The sequence below is a fragment of the Oncorhynchus mykiss genome, chromosome 17 (genome assembly GCF_013265735.2).
Source record: "Oncorhynchus mykiss isolate Arlee chromosome 17, USDA_OmykA_1.1, whole genome shotgun sequence".
NCBI lineage: Eukaryota > Metazoa > Chordata > Actinopteri > Salmoniformes > Salmonidae > Oncorhynchus > Oncorhynchus mykiss.
In genome coordinates this window covers 64,363,079-64,383,033 of record NC_048581.1, presented here as the reverse complement: position 1 = coordinate 64,383,033, position 19,955 = coordinate 64,363,079, and the positions used below count along the sequence as shown (strand labels likewise).

Sequence of the window (19,955 nt, the reverse complement as noted above, 5' to 3'; positions counted from 1 at the left end):
AGAGTGAAAAGAAGGAAGCCTGTAGAGAATACAAGTATTCCAAAACATGCATCCTTGCAACAAACAACTAAAGTAATGCTTTTTGTCCTGAATACAAAGTGTTATGTTTGGAGCAAATCCAATACAACACATCACTGAGTATCATTCTCTAAGCACAGGCAAAATCCCAGAAGAAGACCTGGTTCATTCTGCTTTCCACCAAACATTGGGAGATCAATTCACCTTTCAGCAGGACAATAACCTAAAACACAAGGACAAATCTACACTGGAATTGCTTACCAAGAAGACAGTGAATATTCCTGAGTGGCCGAGTTACAGTTTTGACTTAAATCTACTTGAAAATGTATTGCAAGACCTGAAAATGGTTGCCTAGCAATAATCAATAACCTATAAGCTTTTTTTAATATAATGGGCAAATGTTGCACAATTCAGGAGTGGGTGTGAATACTTACGTAAATTAGATATTTCTGTATTTCTATTTCAATAAATTAGCAAACATTTCTAAAAACATGTTTTGAGGCTGAGGTATGAATACTTTCTGAGGGCACTGGTAGGTGCTCATTGTCCTTCTGACAATCTGTAGTTATTCACTCTCACACTATTCACTTCCTGTAATCCTTTTCTCTCACTATGTGTAGGTACTCACTCGCTCTCACTGTGTAGGTACTCACTCACTCTCACTGTGTAGGTACTCACTCACTCTCACTGTGTAGGTACTCACTCGCTCTCATTGTGTAGGTACTCACTCACTCTCACTGTGTAGGTACTCACTCACTCTCACTGTGTAGGTACTCACTCACTCTCACTGTGTAGGTACTCACTCTCTCTCACTGTGTAGGTGATCAGTCTCTTTAGACTGGGTCCTCACTCTTTCTGACAATCTGTGTAGGTATTTTTTCTCTCTCTCTCTCTCTCTCTCTCTCTCTCTCTCTCTCTCTCTCTCTCTCTCTCTATCTCTCTCTTTCTCTTTCTTTCTCTCTCGCTCTCCTTGGTGCATACTGTACTTTGTATCTATACCAGTACTGCTGTTCTGCCAGGCAGATGGACAGATAGTGTTTCTCAGTATTAGATCTCATCACAGTGCCTTTGTGTTGCGTTTGTTACTGCTCATCTCCTCCTCTCAGTCACTTAGACAGCACAAGCCTAGCTCTTTGTGCTTAAAGGGATTATTTCGCTTAAATGGAAATGCTAAATGACTTGGAATAAAACAAAGGCATGAAAGAATACAATCCAAGGCAGAAAAAGAAGAAGGATGAATCAGAGATATTATGATTATAGATCAGAAGTGTAATAATTCCATCAAAATATCGCCTGTGGTTCTATGTGGTTTTACATGTACTGTATGTCTGTGTCTCTGGTGCACCCGGCTTAATCAACAAGCACATGTTGATGTTGTTGTGTAATATAGATACAATGTTAGTGTCAACAAAAGTAATTTAGTGAGCTGACAGTGTGTGTGTGTGTGTGTGTGTGTGTGTGTGTGTGTGTGTGTGTGTGTGTGTGTGTGTGTGTGTGTGTGTGTGTGTGTGTGTGTGTGTGTGTGAGAGAGAGAGAGAGAGAGAGAGAGAGAGAGAGAGAGAGAGAGAATGGGACAAGTGTGTTGTCTGTGGCTGCCACAGCTGATGTATGCTGATGGGAAATTGTCTGGGTTGGCAGGCAGGAAATGTTCTCTCTCTCTCTCAAAAACCCAGCACCACTCGTCTCTGTGGCCGTTTATACATGTTTTGTTGTGGCGATAGTTATCTCATCTCCCTGTTACTAAGGCAAACAAACAGTCCATGGAAAACTCAGTAGAGCTGACAGCAGCCAGTCTCTTTAACCCTTTATCCTACTGTCACAACATATTGCCTTCTCATTTATCCCATACGGCTCATAATCTATTCACATCACTGGTTCTCAAAGTGCCACAAACGTGCCAAGGAACCGCCCCAGGTGTGTCTGATTCATTATGTGAAAACACCCTTCTGCTCGAAGTTCTCTCCTGCAGAAATATACATTCCCCAAGTAAAGAAGAGTGTGAAAGAAGATGTTAATGGGAAGGAGGGATAATGAGAGAGATAGAGAGGTCCTAGATCGGCTAATTAGAGCAGGGCTTCATGAGTTCAAGGACGATTTTAATTTAGCAGATAAGATGGGGGGGAGGAGGGGGTGAAAGGGGTGAGACGGGTGAGACTTCCAAGATCTTAATTACTGCATTGATTTCTCTGTGGTGCTGCCTCGGGGGAGGAGGGGTGAGGAGGGAGGTGGTGGATCTCTTTGGGAAGCCCAGTCTTCTTAGCTGGAGCCAAGTTCATTTGACTCCGGCCAAAAGCTCTGCCCAGGTCAACTCTTTCCCTTTCAATTACTCAGACACTCACATAATGCATTCAGCTCAGGAGGAACCCGCTAAGCCCCAGGGATGGACACACACGCATGCACACTCTCTCTCTTTCTCTCTCTCTTTCTCTCTCTCCCTCTCTCTCTCTTTCTCACTCTCGCTCTCCCTCTCTCTTTTATTATCTATACTCTCTAGATTCTCAAACTGTTACATGAAAATAATAATTTTTGCTAACCGTTGAGGAATTCTACCAAATAGGACAAAAACTACCTCCCAACCTCATTGTCAATTACTCTGTTTGACCTGGGTTCTACATCTACATCTCTTGAACGTTTTGAAGTAGGAACAGGCCTACATTTGAATGCGGACTTGGAATAGTACTTTGTCTGTAGCACTGTGTGTGTCCGCGGTTGTGTATGTGTTTAGTAGCAGCAGTGTGGGGCAGTCCCGGTCTTCATGTGCTGAAATAGCAGTGGGCTGGATTTGGACCAATGCTGCAGTGGTATATATATGTTATCTGGAGGCAACCTTAAAGGCCCACTGCAGTCAAAAACATGATTTGCCTGTGTTTTATATATATTTCCACATTATGAGGTTAGAATAATGCTGTGAAATTGCTAAAATTATGATAATACCTTTTTAGTATAGGAACTGTGTGAAAAGACTGCCTGACATTTCAGCATGTTTTGGTGGGATGGAGTTTTGGCCTGCCTGGTGACATAACCAGGTAATAAATTAGATAATAAACCAATAAGAATGAGTTCCAAATCTCTCTGCCAATGACAGCTAATTTTCAGTTTTCCTCTCCTCACTTAGACCACTCCCAGACAGCCCTAGCAAAATGTTTGCTTGAGAAATGGCTCTTTGCTAAGAACCTATTTTTGTTTATTTTTTACAATTTTAATTGAAAACAATCACAGTAAGGTAGTTAATTGTTACCAGTCTACTATTCCTGGTCACTGCTGGATAGAGGCAGGCAGGTGCGCACGAATACCAGGGGTTATGAGTTAATTGGCAGCAGAAAGCCTATACAACCCTATCTAGGTGTCATTACAGTAATCTACAGGTGTGTGGATGAAGACCTCTCTGTTATGACTTGTAGCTACTGCTTGTATTCCCTCTAGACAGCTAGGCTAATCATAACACATTTATCACATTTTTATATTTAACTAGGTAAGTCAGTTAAGAACAAATTCTTATTCACAATGACAGCCTACCCCAGCCAAATCTGTACAACGCTGGACCAATTGTGCACCGCCTTATGGGACTCCCAATCAAGGCCGGATGTGATTCCGCCTGGATTCGAATCAGGGACTATAGTGTTGCCTCTTGCACTGAGATGCAGTGCCTTAGACCGCTACGCCACTCGGCAGCCCAGTCATTACATACAGTGGGGAGAACAAGTATTTGATACACCGCCGATTTTGCAGGTTTTCCTACTTACAAAGTATGTAGAGATCTATAATTTTTATCATAGGTACACTTCAACTTCAAAAATCCAGAAAATCACATTATATGATTTTAAGTAATTAATTAGCATTTTATTGCATGACATAAGTATTTGATCACCTACCAACCAGTAATAATTCCGTCTCTCACAGACATGTTCGTTTTTCTTTAAGAAGCCCTCCTGTTCTCCACTCATTACCTGTATTAACTGCACCTGTTTGAACTCGTCACCTGTATAAAAGACACCTGTCCACACACTCAATCAAACAGACTCCAATCTCTCCACAATGGCCAAGACTAGAGAGCTGGGTAAGGACATCAGGGATAAAATTGTAGACCTGCACAAGGCTGGGATGGGCTACAGGACAACAGGCAAGCAGCTTGGTGAGAAGGCAACAACTGTTGGCGCAATTATTAGAAAATGGAAGAAGTTCAAGATGACGTTCAATCACCCTCAGTCTGGGGCTCCATGCAAGATCTCACCTCGTGGGGCATCAATGATCAGGAGGAAGGTGAGGGATCAGCCCAGAACTACACGGCAGGACCTGGTCAATGACCTGAAGAGAGCTGGTACCACAGTCTCAAAGAAAACAATTAGTAACACACTACGCCGTCATGGATTAAAATCCTGCAGCGCACGCAAGGTCTCCCTGCTCAAGCCAGCACATGTCCAGGCCCGTCTGAAGTTTGCCAATGACCATCTGGATGATCCAGAGGAGGAATGGGAGAAGGTCATGTGGTCTGATGAGACAAAAATAGAGCTTTTTGGTCTAAACTCCACTTGCCGTGTTTGGAGGAAGAAGAAGGATGAGTAAAACCCCAAGAACACCATCCCAACCGTGAAGTGGAAGTGGAAACATCATTCTTTGGGGATGCTTTTCTGCAAAAGGGACAGGACGACTGCACCGTATTGAGGGGAGGATGGATGGGGCCATGTATCACGAGATCTTGGCCAACAACCTCCTTCCCTCAGTAAGAGCATTGAAGATGGGTCGCGGGTGGGTCTTCCAGCATGACAACGACCCGAAACACACAGCCAGGGCAACTAAGGAGTGGCTCCGTAAGAAGCATCTCAAGGTCCTGGAGTGGCCTAGCCTGTCTCCAGACCTGAACCCAATAGAAAATCTTTGGATGGAGCTGAAAGTCCGTATTGCCCAGCGACAGCCCCGAAACCTGAAGGATCTGGAGAAGGTCTGTATGGAGGAGTCGGCCAAAATCCCTGCTTCATTGTGCGAAAACCTGGTCAAGAACTACAGGAAACGTATGATCTCTGTAATTGCAAACAAAGGTTTCTGTACCAAAAATTAAGTTCTGCTTTTGTGATGTATCAAATACTTATGTCATGCAATAAAATGCAAATGAATTACTTAAAAATCATACAATGTGATTTTCTGGATTTTTGTTTTAGATTCCGTCTCTCACAGTTGAAGTGTACCTATGATAAAAAATTATAGACCTCTACATGCTTTGTAAGTAGGAAAACCTGCAAAATCGGCAGTGTATCAAATACTAGTTCTCCCCACTGTATAACGCATACATTATACTGAGAGAAAGAATTGATGCATTGCTGCAGATATACAGTGGAACATCCTGCTTTTAGAGAGTGAATGTTGTTGTGTATCAAACACAGAGTGACATACCGCTCGTTACGGAAATAGTCACTTAGACCTGATATGCAATTGATATGCCCGTTGTATAGATGTCTGTCTCCATATTACAACACAAACAACACTGTCACAGACACAATGTGTTTCTGACTGATGCTATTACTGGGAGCTGTGGATGTAAGCATAACCATGCTGTTACTGTAGCAGATCTGCCTGACTGACATGGCTGTTCATCCTATGATGTTACTCAGCCTGCACTGTTTTATACATGTTTTCTGGAATAAGTCATGAATATATATTTTTTTCAGAGAAAAACAAGTTTCAATCTAAATATATTTTAGTAACTACTTACACAGAAAATGGAGTGTGGGTATTCTCTACATTAGATTGAACAGGACTGTTTCCCTCTCCCTTCTTGTCTAACTTTTTCTCTTAACTCCTCACCCCTCTCTCCCTCCTGCATCCTCCTCTCCTCTTCCTGCAGTGGGACTCCATCAATGAGATGGATGAGTATTTCAGCCCCATCCACACCTACCAGGTGTGTAACGTGATGAGTCCCAGTCAGAACAACTGGCTGAGGACAGGCTGGATCGCTCGTGACGGAGCCAGGAGGATCTACATTGAGGTCAAGTTCACCCTCCGGGACTGTAACAGCATGCCTGGAGTACTGGGAACCTGCAAGGTACAAGATGGAGGGGGGAAAGAGTAAGACAGGTGACAGAGGGGGAGAAGATTTAGACAAGGGTTCACCAACTTCCCCAATTTTTTATATGTTTTATTGTTGGACATGAAGATTGTAAAAACACCAGAAAATCAGCTCCAAGTGATTTTAATGTTGGAAATACTGTATGTTCCAAAGTATTCCCTCACATAATAGAGAGATCTACACTGAGTATACAAAACATTAAGAACACCTGCTCTTTCCATGACATAGACTGTCCAGATAAATCCCTTATTTATGTAACCTATTAAATCCACTTCCATCAGTGCAGATCAGTAGTTCCCAAGCTTTTTATAGTCCCGTACTCCTTCAAGCATTCAACCTCCAGCTGCGTACCCCCTCTAGCACCAGGGTCAACACACTCTCAAATGTTTTTTTTTTTACCATCATGGTAAGCCTGCCACACACAAGCTAAACAATACATTTATTAAACTTAAGAATGAGTGTGAGTTTTTGTCACAACACGGCTCGTGGGAAGTTACAAAGAGCTCTTATAGGACTAGGGCACAAATAATAATATAATAATAATCAATCATTTTGCTCTTTATTTAGCCATCTTACATATAAAACCTTATTTGTTCATCAAAAATTGTGAATAACTCACCACAGGTCAATGAGAAGGGTGTGCTTGAAAGGATGCACATAACTCTGCAATGTTGGGTTGTATTGGAGAGAGTCTGCCTTAAATAATTTTCCACACACAGTCTGTGCCTGTATGTAGTTGTTATGCTAGTGAGGGCCGAGAATCCACTCTCACATAGGTATGTGGTTGCAAAGGGCATCAGTGTCTTAACAGCGCAATTTTCCAAGGCAAGAAACTATGAGCGCAGCGCTATCCAGAAATCTAGCAGTGGCTTCTGATTAAATTCAATTTTCACAGAACCGCTTGTTGAAATTTCGATGAGGTCCTCTTGTTCAGATATCGGTTAGTAGACTGGAGGCAGGGCAGGAAAGGGATAACGAATCCAGTTGTTTGTGTCGTCCACTTCGGGAAAGTACCTGCGTAATTGCGCACCCAGGATCACTCAGGTGCTTCAATATATCTATAACCCTTTTGACATTGTCCGTAAGCTTGAGTTAATTTGCACACAAAAAATCATACAATGATGGAAAGACCTGTGTGTTGTCCTTGTTAATGCAGACAGAAAAGAGCTCAAACTTCTTAATCATAGCCTCAATTTTGTCCCACACATTGAATACAGTTGCGGAGAATCCCTGTAATCATAGATTCAGATCATTCAGGTGAGAAAAAACATCACCCAGATAAACCAGTCGTGTGAGAAACTCATCATCATGCAAGCAGTCAGACAAGTGAAAATGATGGTCAGTTAAGAAAACTTTAAGCTCGTCTATCAATTCAAAAAAACGTTGCTGCCCATATCATTGCATAGTGCAGAAAATACACAAGAGTTCAGGGGCCTTGCTTTGACAAAGTTAACTAGTTTCACTGTAGTGTCCAAAACGTATTTCAAGCTGTCAGGCATTCCCTTGGCAGCAAGAGCCTCTTGGTGGATGCTGCAGTGTACCCAAGAGGCGTCGGGAGCAACTGCTTGCACGCTCGCTACCACTCCACTATGTCTCCTTGTCATGACTTTTGTGCCATCAGTACAGATACCAACACATCTTGACCACTAAAGTCCATTTGATGACACAAAGCTGTCCAATACCTTGGTTTCCAGTGGTTTGCAGAAGAGGATGTCTTCCTTAATTGATCCCCTATAAAGATAACAGACATATAACAGGAGCTGTTCCAGGCCCGCCACATCTGTTGACTCATCCAGCTGTAAAGTAAAGAATTCACTGGCTTGTATGCGAAGCAGTAATTGTTTCAAAACATCTCCTGCCATGTCACTGATGCGTCGTAAAACAGTGTTGTTTGATGAAGATATTGTCTGTATAGATTTTTGGGCCTTTTCCCCCAGCATTGTCCCAGCCATATCCACGGCAGCATGAATAATTAAGTCCTCCACAATAGTACGGGGCTTGCCTGTCCTAGCCACTCGGTAGCTCACCATATAAGAAGCTTCTAGCCCCTTCATATTAATGGTATCTGTTGCTTTTCTACATGTCTTACTACTCGAAAGTCGTCTTTATTCTTGCTCAAAATACTCCCGTGGCTTATTTTTCAAATTGTCATGTTTCGTTTCTAAAGAGTGAAGTTTTCCTGCAAGAGAGTAACTGTAATGTAATTGGATGTTACATTTTTTGACTAGGCTACCTGTATTTGACATTGTGTTGTTATTTTGATGAATACTACATGGTTTTAATAATATTGTTTGTTGGCAGTGAAACGAGGCGACTCAGGCGAGAAAAAAAAACAAATGTATAGCTCTGTTGGAAAATATAAATGTACTGTTTGAAAACGTGAAGAATAATGTAAAAAAATATATTTGGCGTACCCCCGACGGCATTGCGCGTACCCCCGACGGCATTGCGCGTACCCCCAACGGCATTGCGCGTACCCCTGGTTTGGGAATACCTGGTGTAGATGAAAAGGAGGAGGTCAAAGAAGGATTTTTAACACTTGAGACAACTGAGACATGGATTGTGTATGTGTGCTGTTCAGAGGGTAAATGGGCAAGAGAAAATATTTAATTGCTTTTGAAAGGGGTATGGTAGTAGGTGCCAGGCTCACCAGTTTGAGTGTGTCAAGAACTGCAACGTTGCTGGGGTTTTATGGGCAACAGTTTCCCGTGTCTCTACAAATTCCTGTGCAGTCAACAAATGATTTGTAGTTATAAACTGGGTGGTTCGAACCCTGAATGCTGATTGTCTGAAAGCTGTAGTATATCAGACCATATTCCACAGGTATGAAAAAACAAATGTTCTAATTAAGTTGGTAACCAGTTTATAATAGCAATAAGGCACCTTGGGGGTTTGTGGTGTATGGCCAATATACCACAGCTAAGGGCTGTATCCAGGCACTCCATGTTGCATTGTTCATACGAACAGCCCTTAGCTGTGGTATATTGGCCATATACCACAACCCCTCAGGCCTTGTTGCTTAATTACAGTGGGGAGAACAAGTATTTGATACACTGCTGATTTTGCAGGTTTTCCTACTTACAAAGCATGTAGAGGTCTGTCATTTTTTATCATAGGTACACTTCAACTGTGAGAGACGGAATCTAAAACAAAATTCCAGAAAATCACATTGTATGATCTTTAAGTAATTCATTAGCATTTTATTGCATGACATAAGTATTTGATCACCTACCAACCAGTAAGAATTCCGGCTCTCACAGACCTGTTCGTTTTTCTTTAAGAAGCCCTCCTGTTCTCCACTCATTAGCTGTATTAACTGCACCTGTTTGAACTCGTTACCTGTATAAAAGACACCTGTCCACACACTCAATCAAACAGACTCCAACCTCTCCACAATGGCCAAGACCAGAAAGCTGTGTAAAGGCTGGGATGGGCTACGGGACAATAGACAAGCAGCTTGGTGAGAAGGCAACAACTGTTTGCGCAAATATTAGAAAATTGAAGAAGTTCAAGATGACGGTCAATCACCCTCGGTCTTGGGCTCCATGCAAGATCTCACCTCGTGGGGCATCAATGATCAGGAGGAAGGTGAGGGATCAGCCCAGAACTACACGGCAGGACCTGGTCAATGACCTGAAGAGAGCTGGGTCCACAGTCTCAAAGAAAACCATTAGTAACACACTACGCCGTCATGGATTAAAATCCTGCAGCGCACGCAAGGTCCCCCTGCTCAAGCCAGCGCATGTCCAGGCTCGTCTGAAGTTTGCCAATGACCATCTAGATGATCCAGAGGAGGAATGGGAGAAGGTCATGTGGTCTGATGAGACAAAAATATAGCTTTTTGGTCTAAACTCCATTCGCCGTGTTTGGAGGAAGAAGAAGGATGAGTAAAACCCCAAGAACACCATCCCAACCGTGAAGCATGGAGGTGGAAGCATCATTCTTTGGGGATGCTTTTCTGCAAAGGGGACAGGACGACTGCACCTTATTGAGGGGAGGATGGATGGGACCATGTATCGAGAGATCTTGGCCAACAACCTCCTTCCCTCAGTAAGAGCATTGAAGATGGGTCGTGGCTGGGAATTCCAGCATGACAACGACCCAAAACACACAACCAGGGCAACTAAGGAGTGGCTCCATAAGAAGCATCTCAAGGTCCTGGAGTGGCCTAGCCTGTCTCCAGACCTGAACCCAATAGAAAATCTTTGGATGGAGCTGAAAGTCCGTATTGCCCAGCGACAGCCCCGAAACCTGAAGGATCTGGAGAAGGTCTGTATGGAGGAGTGGGCCGAAATCCCTGCTGCATTGTGCGCAAACCTGGTCAAGAACTACAGGAAATATATGATCTCTGTAATTGCAAACAAAGGTTTCTGTACCAAATATTAAGTTCTGCTTTTGTGATGTATCAAATACTTATGTCATGCAATAAAATGCAAATTAATTACTTAAAAATCATACAATGTGATTTTCTGGATTTTTGTTTTAGATTGCGTCTCTCACAGTTGAAGTGTACCTATGATAAAAATTAGACCTGCTTTGTAAGTAGGAAAACCTGCAAAATCGACAGTGTATCAAATACTTGTTCTCCCCACTGTATGTTCTGGATCTCTGACCATCCACTCAAGAAAAAATGTGGCCCGAGGCTGAATCTAAGTGATGATCCCTGATTTAGACCTTGACACCTAAAATGCAACTTGTTGACTTGGTCATTTCTATATGTCTCATCAAAGAGAAACAGATTTATTTGAAATAACCTTACTTCCAGGAGTGCAGTCCTTTATTTCCTCATCATTGACAATTTGATGTCTCTTCTCCCAGTTAACCTGTAAACAATTGTGTGCATGTGTTCTGTTATCTGATGAACAGGAGACATTTAACCTGTACTACTATGAGTCAGACCGAGCGGTGGGCACGGCCATAAAAGAGACCCAGTTCACCAAGATCGACACCATCGCTGCTGATGAGAGCTTCACTGGAGTGGACCTGGGAGTCAGGAGACTCAAACTCAACACTGAGGTTCGCTCACTTATTAGAAACTAAAGTGCAGGCCTCCCGAGTGGCGCAGCGGTATAAGGCACTACATCGCAGTGCTTGAGGTGTCACTACAGACCTGGGTTTTATCCCGGTCTGTGTCACAACCGGCCGTGACCAGGAGTCCCATAGGGCGGCGTACAATTGGCCCAGCGTCATCCGGGTTAGGGGAGGGTTTGGCCGAGGGGGCTTTACTTGGCTCATTGTGCTTGAGCGACTCCTTGTGGTGGGCCGGGTGCCTGCACGCTGACTTTGGTCGTCAGTTGGACGGTGTTTCCTCCGACTCATTGGTGCAGCTGGCTTCTGGGTTAAGTGGGAGGTGTTAAGAAGCCTGGTTTGGCAGGTTATGTTTCGGAGGACGCGTGACTTGTCCTTCGCGTCTCCTGAGCCCATTTGGAAGTTGCAGCAACGAGACAAGATCGTTATTGAATATCACAAATAAAGGGGTAAAATACCAACAAACAAAAAAAAATATCTTAAAAAAAGAAACCAAAGTGCAAAATTATGTTGGTTTATATAGACTTGGAAAATGACTTGTTTTGAGTGAGCAGTGTTGATTTCTACATTTTAGCCAGCATGGTGCTAAAGTGAGTGGAGCTCTCCATGGTGCTGAAAGTAGTTCTCTTCACCTGATCTCGTGCCTTTCACAGTGCCACATTTTACTTTGCTCCCACATTTACTTTTTTTTATGAAACATTGAGAGGTAATGTCATCTCCTTCTCCTCCAGGTTCGAGGTGTGGGCCCCCTCACTAGACGAGGCTTCTACCTGGCCTTCCAGGACATTGGGGCGTGCATCGCCCTGACCTCTGTGAGGGTGTACTACAAGCGCTGCTCGGGTGTGGGCCGCAACCTGGCCGTGTTCACTGACGTGGTAACGGGCGCTGACTCCTCCTCCCTGGTGGAGGTCAGGGGTCAGTGTGTGGATCACGCCGAGGAGAGAGACACGCCCAAGATGTACTGCAGCGCCGAGGGGGAGTGGCTGGTGCCCATCGGGAGGTGTGTCTGCAGTGCAGGGTTCGAGGAGCACAGGGAGTCCTGCATCGGTGAGTTACACTCTGGGTCACTGATGTTGTGTTAGACTAACTTGTTTTACATTATGTTACTGTACTGCAGTACTTTATCTATACTTTGCCCTACCTGTGCTCAATCTGTGCATTTGTGGTCAATTTTTAGCCTTGGATGTTTTCTGTGTGTTTTGTGTGGTTGAGTTGATGGATGGTTTGGTTGAATAGCTCAAGTCCTGACTACTTTTAAGATGATAAGCTATGGTGAGTCATGGAAAATACCTTGTCTTTTTTTATTTTCTTGACTCTTTTTAATTTTTGTGTTGTTTATTTTCTCTGATGGACTGACCTCATTTAGGGACCAGTGTATATTTTAGGTGACCAGGGTTACGGTAATTAAAAACTATTAATCACTTCCCCTGGATAATTAAACATTAAATATTCCGTCGGCTAAATGTGCCAAATGAGGCGAATGAGGTACGGAACACTGGTTCACCTGTCTTGTTTCTACTTAATTCTGATTGGTTTTGGTTCTGTGTGCTGTCCAGTTAGAACACGATTTGAGGCACACACACACACACACACACACACACACACACACACACATCTTCTCTCATCTACATACCTGTTTACGCCCTGAAGGAAACACACTCTCCTGGGGAGCAAGGCATTGACGGCTCTTGGCACACACACAAACACACACAGAGAGATGAAGGGAACTTATGTGTTTGTGTGTAGTTGCGGCGTGTAGACACTCACGCTTTCCATAATTAGTTGGTTGCTCCCATTAGCACTCAGATCAATATGTATGCAGAAAAGCAGTCAGCTAGAAAATGTTTTAGTTTATGTTTTAGATGCTTGTCTCGTGAATCTCTCCATTTGTGTATAGTCAAGACATAAACATATAGCATTACAGTAGTGCCTAGTCCTTTTGGTAGCTGCAGTAGCTGTAGTAGTGGGCTGACGTGTATGTGTGTGTGCTGCTGTGCATGTGTGCTGCATTTGTGTGTGCAGAGGACTCTTCTCTCTGTGACCTAACTGGGTCATTGTGCTAATTCTCCAGTCACGCACATCCCAGGACACGAGACCAGCCAGGTCGCTCGAGATCCAAGACGATATTCAACGTCCTTTCAGGTCCCAGGACGTCAGGAGATACCTTCAAAACCTCCCGCAAGGGGAAACATTGAGCGCTATTACCATCAAGTAGGGTTGCGGTTTGCTAGGGCGTTGTGGACGGAAATGGCAGATGGGTGTACACTGCGAGCTCCGGCCCCGAGGGCTGTGTGTTTAATCCCAGTTCTAGGCACTCATTTTTGCAGCCCTTCATTTTAACCCTGTCCCAAACTTTAACCCTTACCATAACCATTCTGAATTAACGCATCAACTTAACTGTCAAAATTTGACGTTTATCGGATATTGTAGTCAGATGCGGAGCAAGCTGACAGCCCTGTGTGAGAGAGAGAGAGAGAGAGAGAGAGAGAGAGAGAGAGAGCGAGAGAGAGAGAGAGAGAGAGAGAGAGAGAGAGAGCACAAAACAAAGCTTCTCAAGGACAATCTAGAGAACCTATTTGCTGACTGCTACAAAGAGGGGAGTGTAAGCAACTTTATTTTCCACACAGACCATCACCTGGCATGGCACAGTATCAAGAGTATATCAAGTATATCAAGAGAGAGGTTATTGGCCCAGGGTGGAAACTCAGTTTCAATTTCCTCAATGTATAGTTTTCTATCTCTGTCAACATGTACAAGTCTGGGACAGTAATGGTGCAGGGCTTCCTCATGCAGCTCCAGCAAGATATTTACGGGATCAAAGAGAGAGAACAGCAGGAAAAGCTCTCTCTCTGTGACGACTCCCCAACCTGAGTGAGTCTGATCACACCTCCTCAAACTATTCTGCAGACGAGGATAGTCACCCACCAGCACTGAACACACCCAGGTCCACAACTTCCCAGCTACTCCATCATTGAGAGGGATACATCCACAGAGCAGGAGAGAGACATGGTGGAGCACAGAGAGCTATTCCACACAATCCAAACAGAACAAACCCGCAAAACAGACCAGTACAACCCCTGGGTTCGCGCCCAGGCTCTGTCGTAACCGGCCGCGACCGGAAGGTCCGTGGGGCGACGCACAATTGGCCTAGCGTCGTCCGGGTTAGGGAGGGTTCGGCCAGTAGGGATATCCTTGTCTCATCGCACACCAGCGACTCCTGTGGCGGGCCGGGCGCAGTGCGCGCTAACCAAGGTTGCCAGGTGAACGGTGTTTCCTCCGACACATTGGTGCGGCTGGCTTCCGGGTTGGATGCGCGCTGTGTTAAGAAGCAGTGCGGCTTGGTTGGGTTGTGTATCGCATGACTTTCAACCTTCATCTCTCCCGAGCCCGTACGGGAGTTGTAGCGATGAGACAAGATAGTAGCTACTAAAAAGCAATTGGATACCACGAAATTGCGGAGGAAAAGGGGTAAAATTTAAAAAATGTAAATTTAAAAATGTAAAATACCACCTCAAGCAAACCCTGGCCACACCCTGTATAGGCCCCCCCATATCAGACCTATGCCTCTTCTGCCCACCCCATGCACTCCGCCCCTGCTTCAAGGACCTCAACATGACAGCAGGACATATGCCCAGGCCATGAGCAGAGCAACAGGCCCAACCCCACTATTACACCCGCCCAAGCCCTATCCTGCGACCTAAGAGATATGCATCAGATGCTCAACATGCTCTGCTCACAGCTACTGTGATGGTCCAGGCCTAAACCACACAAAAACAACACTAGACACTATGGAACTCAAAGCTTTTACTATCTCATCCTGGAATATACAAGGTCTGAGGTCATCTGCCTTTGGCCTAAAGAGCAGGAACCCAGACTTCATCAAAGAAATTGGAAATACAGACATTGTCATCCTACAAGAAACATGGTATAAAGGAGACGAACCCACAGTTTGCCCTCTAGGTTACAGAGAGCTGGTATTCCCATCCACCAAACTACCAGGTGTGAAACAGGGAAGAGACTCAGGGGATATGCTCATTTGGTATAGAGCAGACCTAACCCACTATTTTAAATGAGTCAAAACAGGAACATTTTACATCTGGCTAAAAATTAATAAGGAAATGATCTCAACAGAGAAAAGGGTACCAATAGAATCCCCATACTTTAACGATGACAGCTTCTCCATTCTAGAGGGGGAGATCAACAATTTCCAGGCCCACATGTACTACTCTGTGGCAACCTAAATGCCAGAACTAGACAAGAACCTGACACGCTCAGCCCACAGGTGAACAAACACCTACCCGGAGGTGACAGCATTCCCTCCCCCATATGCCCCCCTAGACACAACTACGACAACATAACCAACAAAAACTCCTGCAGTTCTGTCGGTCGCTGGGTATGTACATTGTCAATGGTAGGCTTTGAGGGGACTCCTATGGTAGATACACCTATAGCTCATCCTTTGGCAGTAGTACTGTAGACTACTTTATCGCTGACCTCAACCCAGAGTCTCTTAGAGAGTTCACAGTCAGTCTACTGACACCCCTATCAGATCACAGCAAAATCACACTTGACTTGAACAGAGTAATACTCAATAATGAGGCATCAAAGACAAAGGAACATAATAATATTAAGAAACGCTGTAGATGGAGGGAAAGTAGTGTGGAAATCTACCAAACAACAATTAGGCAACAACAAATTCAATCCCTTCTAGACAATTTCCTGGACAAAACGTTTCACTGTAATAGTGAAGGTGTAAACTTGGCAGTAGAAAACCTAAACAGTATATTTAACCTCTTAGCTTCTCTATCAAATCAAAACATTTCAAGCAGACAACCTAAGAAAATTTACAAAAATGACAAATGGTTTGATGAAGAACACAAAAACCTAAGAAAGACATTGAGAAACCTATCCAACCAAAAACGTGGAGACCCAGAAAACTTGAGCCTATGCCTTCACTATGGTGAATCACTAAAACAATACAGAAATACACCATGGAAAAAGAAGGAACAGCACGTCAGAAATCAGCTCAATGTAATTGAAGATTCCATAGAATCTATCCACTTCTGGGAAAATTGGAAAACTCTAAACAAACACTAACACGAAACGTTATCTATCCAAAACCACTTCTCCAATCCTTTTGGCTCGATAACAAAGTACAAACAGCAAACACATACACAGTACCAGTCAAATGTTTAGACATACCTACTCATTCAAGTGTTTTTCTTTATTTTACTATTTTCTACATTGTAGAATAGTAGTGAATACATCAAAATGATGAAATAACACATGGAGTCATGTAGTATGCAAATTAGTAGTATGCAAATATGTGAGATTCTTTAAAGTAGCCACCCTTGCCTTGATGACAGCTTTGCACACTCTTGGCATTCTCTCAACCAGCTTCATGAGGTAGTCACCTGGAATGCATTTCAAATAACAGGTGGGTCTTGTTAAATGTTCATTTGTGGAATTTATTTCCTTCTTAAGGCATTTAAGCCAATCAGTTGTGTTGTGACAAGGTAGGTGTGGTACTGAGAAGATAGCCCTATTTGGTAAAAGACCAAGTAAATTTTATGTCAAGAACAGCTCAAATAAGCAAAGAGAAAAGACAGTCCATCGTTACTTTAAGACATGAAGGTCAGTCAATACGGAACATTTCAAGAACTTTGAAAGTTTCTTCAAGTGCAGTCGCAAAAACCATCAAGTGCTATGATGAAACTGGCCCTCATGAGGACCACCACAGGAAAGGAAGACCCAGAGTTATCTCTGCTAAAGAGGATAAGTTCAGCCTCAGAAATTGCAGCCCAAATAAATGCTTCACAGAGTTCAAGTAACAGACACATCTCAACAACTGTTCAGAGGAGACTGCGTGAATCAGGCCTTCATGGTCAAATTGCTGCAAAGAAAACACCACTAAAGGACACTAATAAGAAGAAGAGTCATGCCTGAGCCAAGAAACACAAGCAATGGACATTAGACCAGTGGATATCTGTCCTTTGGTCTGATTTTGTCCAAATTTAAGATTTTTGGTTCCAACCACTGTGTCTTTGTGAGATGCAGAGTAGGTGAACGCATAATCTCTGCATGTGTGGTTCCCACCGTAAAGCACAGAGGAGGAGGAGGTGTGATGGTGTGGGGGTGCTTTACTGGTGACACTGTCTGTGATTTATTTATAATTCAAGGCACACTTAACCAGTATGGCTACCACAGCATTCTGCTGCGATACGCCATCCCATCTGGTTTGCGCTTAGTGGGACTATCATTTGTTTTTCAACAGGACAATAACACAACACACCTTCAGGCTGTGTACGGGCAATTTTACTAAGAAGGAGAATGATGGAGTGCTGCTTCAGCTCACCTGGCCTCCACAATCACCCGACCTCAACCCAATTGAGATGGTTTCGGATGAGTTGGACCGCAGAGTGAAGGAAAAGCAACCAACAAGTGCTCAGCATATGTGGGAACTCCTTCAAGACTGTTGGAAAAGCATTCCAGGTGAAGCTGGTTGAGAGAGAGTGTGCAAAGCTGTCAAAGACAAATGGTGATTACTTTGAAGAATCTCTAATATAAAATATATTTTGATTTGTTTAACACTTTTTTGGTCACTACATGATTCCATATGTGTTATTTCATTGAGTTGATGTCTTCACTATTATTCTAGAATGTAGAAAATAGTAAAAAATTAAGAAAAACCCTTGAATGATTATCTGTGTCCAAACTTTTGACTGGTACTGTACATGATCAAAATCAAATCTTAGTATCAACTATTAAAGACTACCAGAATCCACTGGATTATCCAATTACATTGAATGAACTACAGGACAAAATACAAACCCACTCCAACCCGAAAGACCTGTGGGGTTGGTGGTATCCTAAATTAAGTGAAAAATATACAGACCACAAATTCCAATTGGCTACACTTAAACGTTTTAACATCATCCTCAGCTCTGGCATATTCCTCAATATTTGTAACCAAAGACTGATTAACACAATCCACAAAAGTGGAGACAAATTTTACCCCAGTAACAACCATGGGATATGCGTCAACATCAACCTTGGGAAAATACTCTGTGTTACCATTAACAGCAGACTCGTACATTTCCTCAGCGAGAACAATGTACTGAGCAAATGTCAAATTGGCTTTTTACCAAATTACCGTGCGACAGACCACGTATTCACCCTACAAACCCAATTGACAAACAAACAAACCAAAACAAAGGCAAAGTCTTCTCATGCTTTGTTGAATTTAAAAAAGCTTTCGACTCAATTTGGAATGAGTGCCAGCTATACAAATTAATGGAAAGTGGTGTTGGGAGAAAAATATACAACATTATAAAATCCATGTACACAAACAAGTATGCGGTTGTCACGTGTGTTCCTTCTCCGGCCCTCTAGGTCACCAGGCTGCTCGTTATGGCGCACACTTGTCACTATCGTTACGCACATCTGCGCGTCATCAGACTCACCTGGACTCCATCACTTCATTGATTACCTGCCATATATGTCACTCCCTCTGGTTCCTTCACCAGGTGTCATTGTTTTTGTTTCTGTTTCCTGTCTGTGCGTTGTTCGAGGTTCTTGTTTTGTGTTATGTTCACTTTTTTTTTTAAACACTCACTCCCTGAACTTGTTTCCCGACTCTCAGGGCACATCGTTGCAACGGCAAAAAAAACACCCATTTCTTTCCACATGGCCATGGGGTGAGACCGGGATGCAGCTTAAGCCCACCCTCTTCAACATATAAATTAATTGGCAAGGGCACTAGAACAGTCTGCAGCACCTGGCCTCATTCTACTAGAATCTCAAGTCAAAAGTCTACTGTTGGCTGATGAGTGCTGCTGTCCCCAACCAAAGAAGGCCTACAGCAGCACCTAGATCTTCTGCACAGATTCTGTCAGACCTGGGCCGTGACATTAAATCTCAGTAAGACAAAAATAATGGTGTTCCAAAAAAGGTCCAGTTGCCATCAGTTTTAGAACCCATTGCCCTTTATTATTGTGAAGTCTGGGGTCCGCTCACCAACCAAGAATTCACAAATTGCGACAAACACCAAATTGAGACTGCATTCAGAATTCTGCAAAAAATCCTCAGTGTACAACATTAAACACAAAATAATGCATGCAGAGCAGAATTAAGCAGATACCCGCTAATTATCAAAATCCAGAAAAGAGATGTTAAATTCTACAACCACCTAAAATGAAGTGATTCCCAAACCTTTCATAACAAAGGCATCACCTACAGAGAGATGAACCTGGAGAAGAGTCCCCTAAGCAAGCTAGTCCTGGGGCTCTGTTCACAAACAGACCCCACAGAGCCCCAGGACAGCAAAACAATTAGACCCAACTATTAAGGCACAAGGCTAGACCGAGATGCAGACGGTTAGAGTCCAAGATGTTTATTAACAATCCAAAAGGGGAAGGCAAGAGAATGGTCGTGGACAGGCAAAAGGTCAAAACCAGTTCAGAGTCCAGGAGATACAGTGTGGCAGGCTCGAGGTCAGGGCAGGCAGAATGGTCAGGCAGGCGGGAATAGAGTCCAGACAAACAGGCAAAGGTTAAAACCGGGAACACGAGTAAAAGAGAATAGAAAAGCAGGCGCACGGGAAGAACACGCTGGTTGACTTGGAAACATACAGGACGAACTGGCATAGAGAGACAGGAAACACAGGGATAAATACACTGGGGAAATAAGCGACACCTGGAGGAGGTGGAGACAAGCACAAGGACAGGTGAAACCGATCAGGGCGTAACACCAACCAAATGAGAAAACAAAAATATAATTTTCTTGACACATTGGAAACAATTTTACATAAAAACAGAGCAAATTAGAATTGTATTTGGCCATAAACAGA

At 43.4% G+C, this 19,955-nt stretch overlaps 1 protein-coding gene across 1 annotated transcript in view; it reads left to right on the top strand.

The window, feature by feature from the left end:
• Nucleotides 1-19,955, top strand: part of epha8 (eph receptor A8) — a 104,202-nt gene that overhangs the window by 55,078 nt on the left and 29,169 nt on the right. Inside the window, exons 3-5 of the mRNA XM_036950439.1 lie at nucleotides 5,858-6,055; nucleotides 10,946-11,095; nucleotides 11,839-12,154. Coding sequence (XP_036806334.1) covers nucleotides 5,858-6,055; nucleotides 10,946-11,095; nucleotides 11,839-12,154 — 664 coding nt within the window. The remainder of the gene's footprint in view (nucleotides 1-5,857; nucleotides 6,056-10,945; nucleotides 11,096-11,838; nucleotides 12,155-19,955) is intronic.